General features: G+C 53.1%; 1 protein-coding gene across 1 annotated transcript; it reads right to left on the reverse strand.

Annotated features, from left to right (window-relative positions):
- Positions 1-1083: 1083 nt before the first annotated feature.
- Positions 1084-13750, reverse strand: CACNG8 (calcium voltage-gated channel auxiliary subunit gamma 8; the record flags this gene model as incomplete). The annotated part of the gene is made up of 4 exons (XM_032487373.1): positions 1084-2040; positions 3682-3822; positions 5017-5100; positions 13402-13750. Coding segments are annotated over 4 exons (1347 nt in total), but the record flags the coding sequence as incomplete, so codon positions are not given.
- Positions 13751-18961: the final 5211 nt, after the last annotated feature.

Here is an 18961-nt window from a genome sequence, read left to right on the forward strand (position 1 = left end):
GCCAGTACTTGTGTTTGATGCTGTATTTCAGTGCACCTCTGCCTCTCACCTTCGTCTCTTGAGTTCTTGCCTCCCTTTGTATATCATTCATGTTATGATCCTGTTTAAAGCCATTCCATGGCTCCCCATGGCCCTCAGAATAAAACCGAAACTCTTGTTCTGACCTACAAGTCCCTGGGCAGTCTGGCCCTGTCTACATCTCCAGCCTATCTTCTTCCATCTGCACCTAGCTCACACAACATACAGGCGTCTTCTCTGGAAGCTCTTCTTGCCCCAGGGCCTTTGCATATCCTGTTCTCTGGCTGAGACTCTTGCCTCTAGCTTCACTTGGCTGGCTTCCTGCCATCCTTTCAGTGTCAGCTAAAATATCCCTTCCTTTTAAACTGGGTGAAGCCTCCCTGATGGAGCATTTTGTAGCATTTTGAATTCCTCTTTTGTCTTAACTGTAACTTTTTTATGAACACAGTTCTTTGATGAACGTCTGCCTTGTGCACAAGATGTAAATTCTCTGAGGATGTTGGGGACCCTGTTTGTCTTCCTCCCTTCTGTGGGCTCAGCATTCCCCACAATGCTTAGCACACAAATAAATTGTACGTAAGTACCCAAATAAATTGTTCGCAAGTACACAATTAAATTGCTGGTAGTGAATGAACGAGTCCCTCTGTGTGCTTTTTTATGCTCCCTCCGTAGTGCCATCCTGGTACATAGCAGGTGCTTAATAAACCCTTGTGGAATGATAAAGAAGTGAATGAACGCCCACGTCCACCGGTAGTCACTTTGCCTTTCTGTACCCCATCTCTTTACCTTTCTACTTATTTATATAGAGCATATATATAGTTTGTAGGTATAACTCTATATTCATGTGTTCTGGGCCCCTCTCCAGGAGTTGGGCTGGGCTGGTTGTCCCTTCCTCCTGCCCCGCCCCCACATGCACACAGCAAAACATTAAAAAGAAAACATCTCAAAACTGCAAAAAACACCACAGCCCTCCCCCCTCCCCCAACCCACAAAAAAATAAAACACGACGCTCCCTCCCAACGGCCCCCTCCCTTCCTTTCCCTTCCCCTCCCTTGGGGTCCCTGATTCGGAGGGTGGGGGATGCTCCCCCACGCCCGGGAGGTGGGGAGGGGGCGCGGGGGAAGGCCAAGCAGTCTCCAGCGCGCTCACGGGGAAGGAGGGGGGCGCCCCCGACCCCTGGCAGCCTCGTTGCACGCGCGCCCGCGCACGCGCCCCGGACACGCCCCCCTCGGCGCCCCCTGTCGCGCCCCTACACGGGCGTGGTTTTCCTGTTGAGCGTGTTGGTGTTGGAGGCCGCGGCCTCCTTGGCCAGGGTCCCGGGGGCGGGCGCGGCGGGCGCGGACGGTGCGGGCGCGGGCGCGGCGGGCGGCCCGGTGACCGTGACCGTGACGCCGCCGCCCGCCTCCTTGGGGAAAGCGTTGTGCAGCGTGAGGAAGCCGGACGCCCCCCCGCGGTCCCGCTCGGCGCCCGCCCCGCCGCCGCCGCCGCCGCCGCCACCGCCGCCGCCGCTCCCCGCGCCCCCCGCCGCGCCGCCGTACGCCCCGCCGCCGGCACCGGCGCTCGCCAGCCCCGCGGCCACGCTGCCCTTGGACGGGTCGCGGCTGAGCGTGTACATGGAGATGTCCGTGGAGGCGAAGCCCGGGCCCCCGGCGCCGCCGGGAGACGCGTCCCGCGACGGCGACGGCTCGCTGGAGCGGGAGCTAGAGCGGGAGCGGCGGCGGTAGCGGAAGCGGTAACTGGGCAGACGGAGGATGGCCGAGGGGCCGCTCCCGCCACTGCCGCCCGCGCCCCCGCCGGCCTTGAGCAGGTCCGAGCGAGACTGGCAGTGCGCCTCGCGGCTGCGCTCGATGTAGATGTTGACGGCCAGCACGCCGATCACCTCTGCCAGGATGAACGACAGCCCGCCGAAGTAGAAGGACCAGCCGTAAGAGTAGTGGTTCTTCTTCTCCTCGTCCCGCTTCGGGCCCGGCTCGCCCGCGTTGGCCGAGATGTACACGATCACGCCGATGATGTTGCTCAGGCCTGGGCAGGGACGGTCAAACGGGAGCCTCGAGGCCACCCTGGCTCGGTCCCTGTCCCCGCCGGCCCGATGGGCTAGGCCCAACCCCGGATTATCCAATGTCCACCCCTCGGTGGTCCATAACCCGCCTCGACTGGCCCAGGCCCTGCTCCATGGTGGTCTAAGCTCTCCCCGTTAAGGTCTAGGCCTCGCCCCAGATGGTCCAGACCCCGACCTGGCCGGCCTAGGCCCTGCCCCATATTGGTCTAAGCTCCACCACCCGGTGGTAGGCCCCGCCCCAGATGGTCTAAATTCCTCTCCAGCTGGCCCAGGCCCCTCCCCAAAGGGCACCAGAGCTTGCTTTGGATGGTCCAAGCCCCATCCCCAAGCTAATTCAGGTCCTACTCTGTTGGTCTAAAGCCCACCCTGACTGGTCTAAACTCTGCCCCAGCTGGCCCGGGGTCCACCCCAGATGATTCAGGCTCTCCCTTAATGGTCCAGACCCCTCCAGGATCTCCAAAGCCCTGCCCTAGATGTTCTAAACTCCTCCCCAGATGATCCAGGTTCTGCCCCAAGATGACCTAGGCTCCACCCCCAGGTAACCTATGCCACATCCCAGATGGTCTGGATCCCACCCTGGATAGTCTAATTTCCTCCCCAGATGGTCCAGGCCCTTCCCTGGCTAGCCTAAACTCTGCTCTTGATAAGATGATCTTATCAGGGTTTCCAGGCCCTACCCTGATTGGTCTAACTCCACTCTTAGGGTTATACATCTTGGTTTCCCCTAGGCCTCGCCCTTTGCTCTTTTAAACTGTTAATGCGGTAATCCTGCTCTGACTCTCTAGGCCGTAACTCTTGATCTGAGCTCTTTCATGATTATCGTCTATTCTAGACCTTCCCCATGGTGGTCTCCTTTCTACTCAAAGCCCCCTCTCCAGTTTGCCAAACCCCACCCTCTGAGCGCCGAGGCCAGGCTCCTCCCCTGTCCCAGGTGTAGCTAGTCCCTCCTTTCGAGTTCTCCAAGCCCCATCCCCTGCAGATCTTGATCCACCTCCAAAGAATCCCCTGCTCTTTATGCTAAATCCTCCTTCTCCTCTGGATTCCACCCCTTCAAAAAGGCTCTGACCCCTGGAATTTCCCAGTACTACTCACTTCGAGTAGAAAGGGGGTCTTGCCCCTTAATGCCATGCCTCACTTGGAGTTGGTCTGGGTGGTTTCGCAGAACCAGCCACTTCTCGCATACACCCGGGTCCACGAGGCCCCGCCCCCTAGAGCAGACCACTCCCCACCTGCATCCAAATCACTTTCTCCCTCCAGTGCCGGCTCCGCCTCTCTATCTATAAGATCGCAATTCTGCCTCAAGGCCCCACCCTCTGTCCAAAGCTCCTCCCCTTCCGTCTCCTGGACCTCGGGCTTTGGAGTCTTAACTCCAGGTATCCCCGATTACGCGCCAGACGCCAGTTTGTGCTGGCTTCACTCCCCAAGAAGATCGCGCCAAGGCGACACCTACCTCGCCCAGCGGGTGGCAACAGAGCTTGGGAAGAGCCTAGGAAGGCTTCAGGCCCCAGGGAGCGCCCCGGGCTGGGTGGCTTTGCAGGCGCGCGCGCGCACACTCGCACACGTGTGCGCGCGCAGGTGGGCCGCCCCCTCCCTCTGCCTCTCACCTGCTGCCACGAACAGGATCCCTGCGCCCAGAATGATGTTCCTCTTGGACTTGTAGACCCGGGAGGCCGCCACGCACACACCCCCAAGCAGCAGCAGGATGGCGCTGAGGATGGGGAAGATGCTGGAGGCCCGGACGACCCCTAGGGGGAGAAAGGAGGAGGGGGAGAGAGACAGGGGTGGGAGCCAGGGCGTCAGACGCGGCCGCCTGCACCCTCGGCGCTTGGCGCTTCCTGCCTGCCTTGGTCTCCGCTTCTCTCTCGCTAGTTCTCCAATTCTCCCTCTTTGCCTGTGCCTGTGTTCTGGTCCTTTTCTTTCTTTTCATTCTCTCTTTTCTTTAAAATCTATTTCTTGGTCTGATTGCCTCTCTCTTTCTTTGTCCTTTTTCTTCCTTCCTTTATTTTTTCTCTCTCCTGGCATATTTGCCTTCCTTTTTATTTCTCTAGTCACTCTCCTTCTCTTCTTTTTCTCTGAACTTTTCTATTTCTCTGTGGACCCTCCTCCCCTCTCTCTTTTTCCTTCTCTCACGCTCTTTTCCTTCGTCTCTTCTGCGCATTTCTTTCCTTTCTCCAGATCCTCTTTCTGTCAACTCTAAACATCTCTCTCCCCGCTACCCCTCTTCCTGCCAGGCTTCATCCATCTCTCCAGATTTCTCTGCTCTTCACCCCGCCCCTGCTCTCTGCCTTCGTCTCTTCGTCCTTTCCTCCTCTCTCCCTTCTCCCTCTCTGTCCCCCGCCTTTTCTGCCTGGCTTCATCTGTAGCCCTGAGTTTCTCCTTTTTCTTTCTCCCTCTCTTCTCTCTCGCTCTCTCTTTCTCTCTCCCTGTTTCTCCCCCTCTCTGCAGTCCTTTCCACCTTCCGCCCCCACCCCAAACCCCAGGAAACCAGATTTTGCGATTTCTGAGCCTGGCTGAGGCCGCAGCCAATCATAATTCGGGATTTGCCGCGTTCTCGGGGTAGCTACCAATCATAACACAGGCTTCCCCGCCCGCTCCCGAGAGTGGCCAGTCCGCGCCGCAGATTGCCTCACGGCCCCGGGCGCAGTGGCCAATCACAGCCCAGAGCGCGACAGCCAATCACCGCACTGAGTTGCCGAGCGTACTCTCGCCCACACTGTGGCCAATCAGCTCCCGGGATCCCCCCTTGGCCCGCCCCAAGGTGAGAGGAGGGGGCGGGAGAGAGACCACTGAGCCAATCGGAGAACAGAGGATCTCAGTATCTGGGCTTGGACTGGCTGCCAAGCTCATCTCTGTGTGTCGATCCAAGTGCTGAGACACAGCCCCCTCTCCCCCTCCCGCTTGGCCAGTCCACCCCCACTCTGTCCGGGACCCCCACGTACGGAGCAGATACTCCGCGCTGTCATGGTCGTAGTCCGTGTCCTCCGGGAAATGGTTGATCTTCACGCAGACGCCTCTTTTCAACCCTGGAGGAGGATGGGGTGATGGTAGGGGAGGGCGCTTAAGAGTTGGGGGGAAGCCCCGGTGAGAAAAGACCCTTCCCCCTCCTCAACCCCTTCTCTCGCTGGGCTGACTGGGAGGCGGGAAGTCCTGGCTCCAGAGACTGGGCAGCTGGGGCAAACTTTCAACCTCCCTGGACTCAGTTTCCCTAAAAAAGAGAAAAGGAAAAGAAAGAAAGAAAACCATCCAATACTCACTAAAAGGACACAAGGACCTTTGCCCTGTAACCTGAGCTGGGACACGGTCTCTCTGGCCTGTTTCTCCCTCTATAAGAAATAAAGCGTTTGTTTCGGCAATGCCAAGGCACCCTTCAACGCGAAACCTGTTGAGTCTGAGTGAGTGGGAAAACGAAGAGGCCACGGGGGGCGAGGACTACATTTCCCATCAGGCGCTATGGCGTCTTGAGTCCAATTGTGAGGAGAGAGCAGCCCCAGTGGATCACTGGGGTTGTAGTTTCTTCAGTGCGGCGTGTGTGGAGAGGGATTCCCCGTCTCTCTCTGCGCTGCACCTGGAATCTTCCAGGAGGAGATGGAGCGGTGGGAGGAAGCAGAGACACGCGAGAGGGTGCAGTGTGCCTTCGGGGAGTCCTGTAGTCTCACCCTCTCCCTCCCGCCCAGAACCCTCATCCTTACATAGCTGGAGACGGATATATAAAAAGTATAAATATAAATACATTTCTCCAGGCTCCTTCCAACCTCCAGGCCTCAACCCAACAGCTGTGGAACATTCCACTCACATTCTTCACAGATGGAAATACTTACCCTTGCAAGCGGGCAGCTCACAGGCCCCTGCTTGAAGAAGCTTCCACGCCCACCCCCAACACAAACACACACACTTCCTGCCCAGGGTGGGTTAGTTCCCCTCCGTGGTGCAGCAGCGACCTGTGCTGCCCCTTCCCCTTTTTAGCATGCATCGGGTTGGTTTATGATCTTCTTCCTCTGCAAGCTGGGAGTTCCTGCAGGGGAAGGGCACGGGGTCTGATTCCTGTGTGCCCCTAGCACTGCCTGGCATCAAGGAGGCCTCAAGAAATGTGTGTTAAATGAATGAAGTTATAAATGAATATAAGGATAGCAGAAGGGAAGATGTGAGACAAGATGACAGGGAAAGAAATGAGGGTAAAGAAAGAACTAGAAAGAAGGAATAAAAGGCAGTGAATAATCCCACTAAGAGCTAACATTTGTTAAGGGCTTCCCAGGAGCCCCATGAAACGGATAATGTTATTGGTGTCATGTAGTGGTCAGACGTGGGGAACTGGAGTCACACTGTTTGATAATGAAGCCCAAATCTATCATGTCCTTATTCTGTGATCTCATTGGCCTTACTTGGGCCAATCTTCTTCAGTCCCCTTTCCTACAACAAAAGGATAATAGGACCTACTTCATGGGGTTTGTTGTGAGCATTGAATCCAGACATAAAGACCTAGCACTTTGCCTGGAACACAATTAAGTGTTCAGTTGATACCACTCCATAAACCCATTGTCCAGATGAGGAAAGAGAGACATAAAAAGAGTTCATCAATTCACAGCTGATGGGTAGGGGAAACAGGATTCAAACACACAGCAGTTTGTCCCACTGGGATGTAAGCTTACGGGTGTTCACCACTGTCTTCCCAACATCTACAACAATGCATAGCATGTAGTAAGTGCTTAATAAATATTTTTATGAAAGAAAGATTGAATAGTCAACAAGCACATGGAAAGATGCTCAATATCACTAATCACCAGGGAAAAGCAAATCAAAACAACAATGAAATACCATCTCATAGATATGAGATGCCATCCCATTAGGATGGTTACTATAAAAAACCAACCAGACAAAACAGGAAATAACAAGTGTTGATGAGAATATGGATAAAGTGGAACTTGAGTGCACTGTTGGTGGGAATGTGAAGTGGTGGGATGCTACGGAAAATAGTACAGATGTTCCTCAAAAAATTAAAAACAGAATTACTATATGATCCAGCTATTCCACTTCTGTTAAATACTCAAAAGAATTGAAAGCAGGGTCTCTAAGAAATATTTCTACATCCATTTTCATAGCAGCATTATTCACAACAGCCAAAAGCAACCCAAGGGTCTATCAATGCATGAATGGATAAATGAAATGTGGTACATACATACAATGGAATATTATTCTGCCTTTAAAAGTAAGGAAATTCTGACACAATGCTACAACCTTGATGAACCTTGAGGACATTATGCAAAGTGAAATAAATCAGTCACAAAACACAAATGCTGTATGTTTCCACTTTTGTGAGCTATCTAGAGCAGTCAAATTCGTGGAGACAGAAAGTAGAATGATGGTTTCTAGGGGCTAGGAGAGGGGAAAAATGGGTACAGAGTTTCAGTTTTGCAAGATGAAAGGAGTTCTGGAGATTAGACAGTATATGAATATATTTCACACTACTGAACTGTCTGTCCTCTTAAAAATGGTTGAGATGATACATTTTACTACACTTAAAAAAAAAGAGCAACTGAATGAATGAATGAATGAAGATACACCTTTTGAGAGCCGATGCTTATCCATCAGCACATCGATTATGGTGTGGAGGGTAGGTTCAATTTCTCTCCTTTCTTGAATGGGGTCATAGTGCTTCTCTCCAATCATCAATGATAATTCACTGAGATTGAGCATAGAAAGTACACAGCATGCAGACTCAACAGACTAGACGTGACAGCAGTAATGTTAACTAGGACTTACTGAGGGCTAACCACACACCAAGCACTTGACAGATACTAACACACTCAGTATGCAAGACAAACTCGAGGGGTGCTAGGCAGTAACAATATCCCCACTTTACAGATGAGGAGACTGAGGCATGCAGCTGGAGAAATTGCTCAATCCCACATAGATGAAGGCATGGGGAGGAGACTCGAGTGTGGCTGGCTCCAGAGGTGAGCATATTTTAGGCAGCTGAGCATATTTTAAGGCTATGGTGGCCATGAGTGCTGGCTCTGGAATCCCGTGTCTGGACTCACACGCAGGGTTGCCACTTCCCAGCTGCGTGGCTTTGGGAACTTGAACACCCTTGAGCCTCGACTTCCTCATTTGGAAAATGCGGATGGTGATATGACCCCATATGGTTTGATAAGAGTTCTGTGAAACATAGCATCAAGCGAAGAAAACATGGAGGTTATGAGGCACGCCTCTGTGTGCTTTCCGACTGGTTCAGGGTCCGGCCACAATCTCTTTGTGGGCAGGGATGGTGGGGATGTGTCCCCGAGTCTCCCCCAGAGCCTGCCTAGCCCAGACCCGGCTCGGGGGAGAAGGGATGCGGACTGTACCCCGCACATGGGTGGCCATGTGGCTGACTCATTTCCCTTTCAGGCCCTTAGCTTCCTGCTCTGGCAGACTCGAGTGATAATAATACCTTCCCCCTGGAGCAATGGGAGGGATTCAATGAGATAGTAAGACATGCAAAGTGCTGTGCACAGAGACTTTATATAGCTGGCAGGAATCAACAGGCCGTGCGTCCAGGTTCTAGAAGCCTGAAACAATTTCCTGAGGATGGGGCTAGACCCAAACGGATGCCCCTAGCCCCGGGTCTCGGGTACTTGAAATGTGGCAATTGAGATGAGGTGCGGGCGTAAAATATGCACACAGATTTCAAGCTCAGTATGAAGGAAAATGTATAATATTTCATGAATAGTTGTTATACTGATAACATATTAAAATGATAATATTTTGGCTCTGCTCAGTTAAATAAACTATATTACTAGTCTTCATAGGAATGCATTATATTGTATAATTTATATTCATTGAATTAGATTCATTGAACCTTTCCCTTTTTACTTGTTTTAATGTCATTACTAGAAACATTTAAATCATATATGCAGCGGGGGAGGTATAGCTTAGTCACAGAGCGCACACCTAGCATGCACGAGGTCCTGGATTCAATCTCTAGTACCTCCATTAAATAAATAAATAAACCTAATAACCTCCCCCCACCAAAAAAACTTAAAACCAAATAAATCATACATGCAGCTTGTGTGATATTTCTACTGGGCAGTGCGGGGACTTCTAGGCTATCAAGGAAGGGAGGCGCAGGGCTTGGTCACGTGACTTCCTAATAAAAAGAACAGCAACAGAACATAAATGGCACAAGCTCGCCCTGTCTCGGTGCCTGCTGGCCTTTTGAATGCTTTAAACGTAGGAACTCATTGACCGCCTCCATCACCCTGTGGGTTACGGGCTGTTAGAATCCCCATTTTACCAATGATGGAAACAAAGTGCAGGGAGGCTTAATGTATGGCCCAAGGTCACCTTTCCAGGCACAGTAGACAGGAGGTACCCAGTCAGTTTTATTCCAGAGTCTGTATCCCAAACACTGCTCTCTACTGTGTCTCTCAGAGACACTTGGAGGGACATGAGGAAGACTGTGTCCTGGGGACACAGCACCTTCAGGAGACAATGGCTCAGGGGGACCAGTTTCTACCCTCTTGGATCCCTGATGGAATGGAGGCTGGTGGATGTGTTGCTCTGACTCCTAGGAAACAAAATAGACTCAGATTCAAATCCAGACTCCACTGCACATTAGCTGTGTGAACTTGGGAAAGTCGCTTCACTTCTCTGAGCCTTATCTTCCACTGTTAGGAGATGGGGGTATTAATACTACAGAGTGCACAGGGATATTGTGAGCATTCAGTGACACATGAATGACAATTACAGTAACAATAAAGCTGGCCCCTCCTTAACACACTTCCTTTGACCCCCAGAACACCCACTTACCTCATTATTTTCCCAAAACCTCTGTGGTCACTCATTTCTCAGCTCCCTTTTTTGGTTTTTCTGTTTTTTCTTTTGTTTTTTGCTTTTTTAAATGGAGGTACTGGGGATTGAACCCAGGACCTTGTGCATACTGAGCATGCGTTCTACCTCTGAGCAATAACCACCCCAGCCCCCTCTCTCTGTCTTTTAATACTGGACTAACTCAGGCTTTAGCCCTTCAACTAATTTTTCAGTTTGCTTCTGTCTCTGCCCATTCTCTAGTTGACCTCATCCATCCACATGTGATGATCTCCCCAATTTATATCTCCAGCCCAGACTGTCCCCTGAACTCTGGCCTCCTAGAGCATGTCGCTAACATCCTAGTTCAGGGGTCAGCCAGCTACGACCCACGGGCCAGACCCAGCCTGCCAAATCCAGTGAAGAGTGAGTTTCATGTTTTTTTTTTTTTTTTTTAATGATTGAAAAACTGTCAGGGAAGAGTATTTTGTGGTATGTGAAAATGACATAAAATTCAAGTATCAGTGCCTGGAAATGAAGTTTAATTGGAACCCAGCCACGCTCACCCACTCACGCATTGTCTCTGGTTGTTTTCAGGAGTAGCTGTGACAGAGACTGCACGCCCCCCGAAGCCCAAAGTCTTGCCTGTGCAGCACTTTGCAGGGCTTTCGCTGGACTGAGCCTTGTCCTAGAGGATGCCCCGAACAGGCACCTTAAACCTAACATGTCCAAAACTGAGCTGGTGCTAGCTAGCCCTCCTCATAATAGATCAGATAAGAGAAAATAAAAGAAATACAAGAAAATATCAGCTGTTTCATCTGACGGACCCCACCCCCATCCCCCATATTCTCCAATGCTCAGTCCGCACGCAGCCTTAGAGCAGTGACTCTCACTGAGGCGCGACTTTATTCCTGGGTGGTCACACTGGTGGATGCTGCTGGCACCTAGAGGCCAGGGATACTGATAAACACCCTACCGTGCACAGGACCCCTCTCCCTCTGCCATCCCCCACCACAACATGGAATTATCCAACCCCAAATGCCCAGAGCGCGGAGTTGGGAAACCTTGTTTTTGAGACACCCTGATTCTTTTCGCTCTCATGTCCCATATCTCACAATCGCCCCATCGGCAGTTCCTGCCCGCTGCACCTGCAGAATACATTCTGGATGCGAACCCAGACTCTACTGCTCCCACCCCAAAGAAGCCACCTCCCGTTTTCCCTTTTCCTGCTTGCCTTCCTCTCAACACAGCAGCAAGAGCGAGCCCCTTAACGTGTAAGCCAGTTCCTGTCATTCCTCCGACGTGGAGAGCAAATGACGTCCCAAGACCTGGAAGCATGTGTTATCGCTGTGACTCCGCCTCCCACCACGTTCCCGCTCCCCGGCTGGCTCTGCCCCAGCGCCCCCGGCCTCCCCTGGTGGTCAGACACGCGAGCGCATTCCTGCTGCTGGACCTTGGCTAGGTTCCTGAGACCTGAAGCTCTTCCCTCCGGAAGCCGCACGGCTGAACCTCTCCGTTCCTTCAGACCTCCCCTCGGGTGTCACCTGCTCAATCTCTTTTACCTCCAGTTTCACATGCTCAGCCCTAACACTTCCCGTCTCCAGCCTTGCTCTTTTTCCTCCTTAGCACTCAGCTCTAACACCCTAAATGTTCTATTTACTTATCTCCCTTGTTATCTGCCTCTCCTTCTAGAATATAGACATCTTTGTTGTAGTTGTTCATTCCACCACTGTAACTCCAGAATCAAGAACGTGCCTGGCACTGACATAGATTCAATAACTAGCGGCCGTGGAAGGAAGGGATGAACAAATGGAATGATCACTCTGTGCTGCGCGCTGTCCTAGGGGCTCCAGGATGCGCAAGGCCTCACACTTGGCTCTGTGCCTGGTGCTCCGTCAGGCCAGGGAATAAAGATGAAGTCAAACGGGCACAGAAGGAAGAGAGTAACATAATGAGAAAAGTGGATGGGGGTGAGGCGATAGGGACCAGAGGCGACTGTGGGGAAATGGAGACCCCCATGCCTCATCTGAAGACAAAATTGCTGCTTGGATCCAGCCAATTGTGGCCACAGCAGGCTACAAGTTCCAGGTTGTCAGATCTTCCATTAGTTCAAAAGAAGCTGGAAATCAGATTTTTCAATGTGCAATCTCCCTATTTTTAAATGTTGGCAACCGATTCAATTTTGGTTTCAGTTTTAAACACTCCACACTCCAGACAAAGCGTATCCACAAATCGCCTCCATCAGACCTGAGTTCTCTTGGCCCTGCCCCAGTCACAGCTGGGCGACCTTGGGCAAGTGGCTTAACCTCTCTGAGCCTTGGTTTCTTCATCCTCAACTGGAGGGTGGCATCCCACCCATAGGGTTAAATGAGATAATAACATTCTTTGCTCATTGAGAGCACTCAGCAAAACAGAGCGGGGGGGGGGGGGCGGGAATAGGGAAAAAAGATGGCTGAAAAAGAGAAGTGAAGGGATTTCCATCTTATTGGCCCTGGAAGGGGAGCTTTGGGATTGGCTGGTCCCCCTTCTTCATGTTGCAGACCGGGACTGTAAGGCTCAGGAAGGTCACACGAGGGAGAGATGCACAGGAGGACTGGAACCCAGGTGTCCTGCTTCCCAGCCCAACACCCCCATGATATGCGTCAAGAAATGGCAAAGCTGAGAGTGGGACCAAGGAGCTGCTGAGAGGAAGAGGGCTGGAGTGGGGAGAAGTGGGGGAGATGGGAGGCAGAGGGAGCTAGCTGGGAGGGAGGCAGCGAGAGGCAGAGCAGGACCAAGGGAAAGAATGAAGATGGAAATTAGAAGAGGAGGTGGCCTCAGTGTCAAGGAACGAGGTATGGAAGAAGGAAGAGGTCCGAGGCAGGCATGGGAGGAGGGAAGAAGAAACAGAGCCATCTAAAGGACGAAGGAGGACAAGGACCAGGACGGGAGGTTGGGAGAGATCCTGATGGGGGGCCTGATGGGTAGAGGCAAGCAAGACAAGGAGATCTGCGGGATGACAAGCCACAAAGAGAAAAGAGGAGAGGGCCATGGGTTATGGCCAGATGGGGCATGCCGTTTTAGGGGAGGAATAGCCAAAATGAGATCTGAGGTCGGGGCACTCAGGGGCCTGAGGTGGGATGTGGGGAGGGAAGACGCCATGTGCCTGCATGAGCAGTGTCAAGATAAATGGGGAGAGGCGAGGAGGGGTAGAGGGCTCCCCACGTGTAGGGAGGCCAGGCACCCGGAAGGGTGAGAGGAGGGGAGGAGAGGGGCCTTTCCCCGCGGACGAAGGGAAGGGAACATGAGGGGTTTCCCAGTGGAGGAGGCGCGGCGAGTGTGCAGAGACATGGAAGGGAACCTCGAGGTGGGAGGGGGTGTTCAGAAGAGGGCCGGGGTGCAGAGAAGAGTGGAAAGTTCGAGAGGAGGGTGGCGGGGAGTGGGCAGGAGCGGGAAGGAGCTGGAGAAGGGAGGCGGCCGGGTGGAGACCGCAGGAAACCTGGAGGTTCAGAGGGGGGACGTCCGACGTGGGGGGAGGGGAGGCAGGGCCCGCCCCACCCTACCTTCCAGGCAGCAGATCCTCCAGAGGCCCGAGTGGGTGAGGCCGCCGGGGTCCTTCTTCTCGGAGGAGCCGCTGCCCCCGCGGTGGGGGGGGCCGTCGTCGCCCGCCGTGAGGTTGGTGGTGTTGCAGATGAAGGCGCGCGTGTAGAGCCAGTAGTCGGTGCTGATGGCGATGGTCATGAGGCCGAAGGCGGCGAAGGCGCCCACCGTCGTCAGCAGCACCTGCACCCCCTTCTCGCACCAAAGGCCCCTCTCTTCGTTCCAGCGCTTCAGCGACTCCAGTTTGACCACGGGCAGCCGGGGGGCCGTGGGCCACCACCGGGGCAGCGGGGGCGGGGCCGTGCCGGCGGCTGGGGGGGGGGTCACAGCGCAGGCAGAAGTGGGGGGCCCGGGGCCGGGGCTGGGGAGGGGGCGGCGAGGAGGAGGCTGCGGCCGGGGAGGGGGTCAGAGGGCGGCCATGGGCGCCAGCTGGTGAGGGCAGGGAGCGAGATAAAGGATGAGATGAGCAGGCTTACCTCCCTGGATACCCCCTTCCCTGCCCCCCTGCCCCCCTACCCCCCACTTTTTCCTTGGTCGAAGGGACTCCTTCCACTCCGGGTCCCACTGCCTCCTTTTCTCTGAAAATATCTTGTGCCAAGAAAGTCTTCCCACTAACCCCACTCTGAGAAATAGCCCCACCAATCCTGACAGTGGTAGGGCACGCCTCCAAGCCCCACCCCCACCCCCACCACAGGGAAAGCCATCCCTCACTCTAGCCCCCAGGGCTTCCTTCCCAACAAAGCCCAGTCCAGTTCCTCAGCTCTTACAAGACACCCCCCTCCCATCCATCACCCTTCTCTCATATATTTCTCCCACTCCCTATCTTCCCCTGCAAGTCTCACCTCTTCACCTGTTTTGTCCTCTACTTGGGAAAAATAAATCTCTCAATCTCTCTTTAGCTAAAAAAGAAAGAGAAAGAAAGAAAGAAAAGAAAGAAAAGAAAGAAAGAAAGAAAGAAAGAAAGAAAGAAAGAAAGAAAGAAAGAAAGAAAGAAAGAAAGAAAGAAAGAAAGAAAGAAAGAAAGAAAGAAAGATGGAAAGGAAGAAAGATGGAAAGGAAGGAAGAAAGGAAGAAAGAAAGGAAGAAAGAAAGGAAGAAAGAAAACAAACAAATAAACTCTCCCAAATCTTCCAAAGTAATCTTGACTGCACAGCACAGAAAACCACACAGTAACCACCACAACCACCCCACCCCAGTCTCCTCTGCATGAGAACCCCCTTCCCCACCCAGACCCCTTTGTCTCCAGACCCAGGTTCTCAACCTCCAAGGCACCTTGGAACAACCGGAGGACCTTTACAGACACCGATACTTGAGAAATTCTGATTTCTTTGGTCTGAGTTTTGGCCCTGAGCATTTAGGTTTTTAAAAGCTCCTTGGGGGATTCTAATGAATGACCAACACTGTTGGACCCCCTGGTGTAGAAGAACAACCCCCTCCCCACTTCCTCTAACAGCCCCTCTTATCTTCCTTGGATGACCTCCCCCCTCTACTATGTCTTTGACTCAAGGAAAATCCCCCTCTGGTTCGTTTGCTTCTAGGAGTCTTCCGAATCTGGCCCCTACTATCTCTACAACTTAGACAAACTCATCATAGCCATCACTTTCTCCTCCATTAAGAAAAATTCCCTCCGTGAGTTGCACGGCATTTTCTACTCACAGGAATCCCTTCCTCCAGACCCCAAGTTTCTCTCCATTCAGAAGTCTCCCAAGCTGTGACCTGTACACCCACTGCTGTCCAAAGAAATCCTCCCAGTCTGCCCAGGATCCCCCACCCCACTCCTCTGCCCTTCCACCATCTCCCACTACCTCCAAATCCCTTCACGGTAGCCCTTGTCATGGGGATGAACCCCCCAATTCCAGATCTCCCCAGCTCACTTCGGCCTGCCACTCTCTCTTCAACTTACAAGATCCTCCCCTTACCCCCACCCCGACTTCTCTCACGTCATGAAGGGCCCCCTGCGTGCTCACCCTTCCCCCTACCCGCTCTGGCTCCCAGCACCTCCTCTGCTCAGAAGAACCCCCCTTCATAGCTCCCCCAAACTTCCCTTCTTGGTAACACCCCCAGAACTGCCCTTTTATTTCACCTGTGCTGGAACATACACTGGACACTCATTTTTCTTCCAAATTAAAAAAAATCCCCTCTATAGAGAGTGCCCCTTAGAAAAACTTGATCCACAAGACTATAACTCTCAACTAGGAATAATGGCCCACTCTGCACCCCACCAAGTGTCCACTCATTTCCCTTTCCCACAGCATCCCACCACCGCACCCCCTGCTCTGACTTCTCCACCTTACCCCAACCCTCTTTCCAGGCACGTGTCCCTTACCCGCTTTCACCACTCACTCTTTCCTAGACTTCTTCCCCAAACCTGTTATAGTTTAGAGCCTGGAAGCCTTAGAGGTCGGGGTGAAAAAAACAGTACTGGGTCCCAGCACCGGGGTGACCTTGGCCACTTCCTCTCCCATGAGCTGGCCCCTACTAGGTCTGTCCAAGGAGGGGTGTTGGAAAGGTTGTCTAGGGGGGTGTCTCCATGGCAACTGAGCCTAGTGCCCTACACGTGTGTTCCCTCCTCACCTCCACTCCCGCCTGCCCACGCACAGCCCCTGCCCTGGCCCCATTCACCAGTTCACCGGACCCTGACATCCCCAGCCTCCCTCTCCTCAGTTCTGACCCCTTCCTCTCGTTCCCCTCCAGAAAGATGCTGAATTTCCTCTCCCCTCCATCTCTCGGCCTCTCCTCCCCGCATCTGTGCCCCCTCACCACCAGCACCACCGCCTCCACTGTTCTAGCAAATTTCTGCCTCCACCCGGGGTGATCCTGTGACCCCTGGCTGTACCCCTCCCCCTCCTGGGCCCCCTACAACCCGGGATAAGGAGGGGATGGGGAGAGAAGGAAATGAGGGAAATTCTCTATCAAATAAAGATTCGAAGATCTTTTCACGTTGTCGGTTTGGGGGCAACCCTGTTTTAGGGATTCTTCCTTTAGTCCGTCCGTCTGTCAGTGGCAGCAAAAAAGGAGGGAGCAGGGGACCCCCAATCCTAAAGCTTAGGGATATGAGAGGGGTCACCATCCCCTCTCCCTCTGAAAGGGACCAGCTCCTTCCTCTAGAATTAGGGGGGTCATGGAACCTTCATTCCTCATCCACCCACCTCCGATTAATAAAAAAGGTCTGTCTCACCTCTTAACGATAGGTCAACTCTCCGATGCACTGGGGAGGGGACGCTGAGCCCCCTGTCGGCACCCCCCCAGAAAAACCCTCGTGGCTCCCAATTCTCACTGCTCCCCCTCCCCCAGCAGCGAGGGACCCAGGCGTCCGACCTGGTTGGGGGGTGGAGATGAGGAGGCTTACAGGGAATGGGGCTGTCGAGGTGGGAGAGGAGGCTGAGGGGCAGCTCTGAGCTTGGGCCCCGAGGTAGAGGGGGTCGGGATGGGGAAAAAAAAAGGTGAGGAGACAATTTGGTTCTCGTGTCGCTGGGTAAAGTGCGGAGCTGGAGGACGAGAGAGGGAGGGAGGAGGGAGGGGGAGGGGAGCCGCTGAGAATGGGGGAGCCACGGAGAGGAGATGGATGGGGGGAAGGGTAGTGATGGGGGGGAAGGGTCTGGGTGGCAGAAGGAAGCTGGGGAAAAAGAGAGAGACCCAGAGAGGGAGGGAGAGAGACAGAGCCAGGAGAGGCGGAAAGACCGAGATCCAGAGTCGGAGAAACAGAAATGGGGGAGGGAGAAATTTGGGGGAGGCAGCGGCTGGTAGCAGAAGGAAGTTGGAGAGAGAGACACACACAGAGAGAAATATCCAGAGAGAAAAGGGGACAGAGACAGAGACAGAAACCCAGAGGCTGGGGGAGAGATGGGGGATGGGGAAAGATTGGGGCGAGGGAGAGGATGGGGGGGTCGGGATCTGGGTAACAGAAGGAAAGAAGAGACAGAGAGTCATCCAAAGAGGGGGAGGAAAGACAGATGGGGAGAGACAGACAGAGACTGAGAGGATGGGGGAGAGAAGGAAAGAAATAAAAGGGGGAGAGAAATTGGGGATGGGGCAAAGGTCTTAGAGAAGAATTCGAGAGAGAGAGAGAGAGAGAGAGAGAGAAAGAGAGAGGGGGGAGAATGAAAGAAAATTAGGGGAGAGGGGTCTGAGTGGCATTGGGTTCCTGGAGACAGAAAGGCAGGTGCAAAAGGAAAGAGAGAGGTCCAAAGAGAGAGACAGATGGGGAGAGACTGAGACTGGAGGGGAGAGAGACCCAGGGAAAGAGAGACGGAGGTAGAGACCGAGGAGGCATTAAAAAGAAACTGGAGAAAAATAAAAGGGGGGCCAGGCTCAGCTGAATGAAGGAGGTCAGAGATAAAGGATACCCCTGCCTTCTCCCCAACCCACAACCCCAGCCCCTGATCCCTACCCCCATCCCCATTTCAAAGCCACCACCCCCACCCCCACTAGCCTCCATCTCTCCACAGCATCGCTTGCCGCCGCCACCGCCTCTTCCTGTCGTCATAGCAACAGGATCCAGGCGCCCAGCCAAGGCTGGCAACAGCGGCCGGAAATGAGGGGAGGGCCTTTTTAAAAGGACCCTAGGAGCTTTCCCCTTTCCCCAAATCCAAAGGGAAGCTCCACCTCCCCGGGCCATCCCACCATCCCCCTCATCCCTACTGAAGTGACAAGGACAAAGATCCCCTGAAAATAAAATTATATTACATTAAACTTAGAAGGATAGCAAGCCTTTTGAATTTCACGAGTAATTTTTTTTTTCTTCTTACCCTCTATCCACCCCTTAGCTCAAAGAGTTAGATTCCCAGAAGATGGGGATGAGAGTGAGGAGAATAGTAGAATGTGAAAAACTTGAGTGGAATAAGTTTTAAAGAAGTCTGTTGGGGGTTGGGTCAGAGGGCTATATCTAGAGGGTTAGAGAAAAATAGATTTGCGAGGTCTAGAGCTAGCCAGTGGGTAAAAGACGGGCAACCTTGAGGTGGAAAATCTGAGATGAGAGAAAGTTTGGTCTTGGGTTCAGACCTGAGAGATGCCTGAAGCCCCTGTGTGGCCCTGGCCAAAGCATTCCCTCTCTTCTGGACTCAGTTACAAGGGGGACAAAACTGTCTCTGACTAAATGAGAACATTGCTGAGGAAAGGTCTTTGCACACTGCTCTCGACAAAGTTATTTCAAGACTGTCTTCAGGGAAATGCTATAGAAAACTAAAAAGCTAGCCATCAACACAGACTTAGGGTAGGGATTTTGCATGCTTTCGCTTTTGCGTGCAGTTTTTACAGAATCCTTGCAATGTGGGCATTGATGTTCCCATATTATAGATGAACACACTGAGGCTTGGAGATGTACAGTGATTTGCACATGATCTCCATCACTGGCAATGAAACAGACCCTTTGTGGGGAGTTGCCAGGAATGATCAGCAATAGATGAACTTCAAAGCCACTCAACACACCAATCCTGTGTCAGTCTCTCCCTCTTGGGGGCTGGCAGAAGATAGAGAAGACCTGTGTTCCCCACACATCCAATTACCTCCCCCAGAGGAGCATCT

The sequence above is a fragment of the Camelus ferus genome, chromosome 9, assembly GCF_009834535.1.
Source record: "Camelus ferus isolate YT-003-E chromosome 9, BCGSAC_Cfer_1.0, whole genome shotgun sequence".
Lineage (NCBI taxonomy): Eukaryota > Metazoa > Chordata > Mammalia > Artiodactyla > Camelidae > Camelus > Camelus ferus.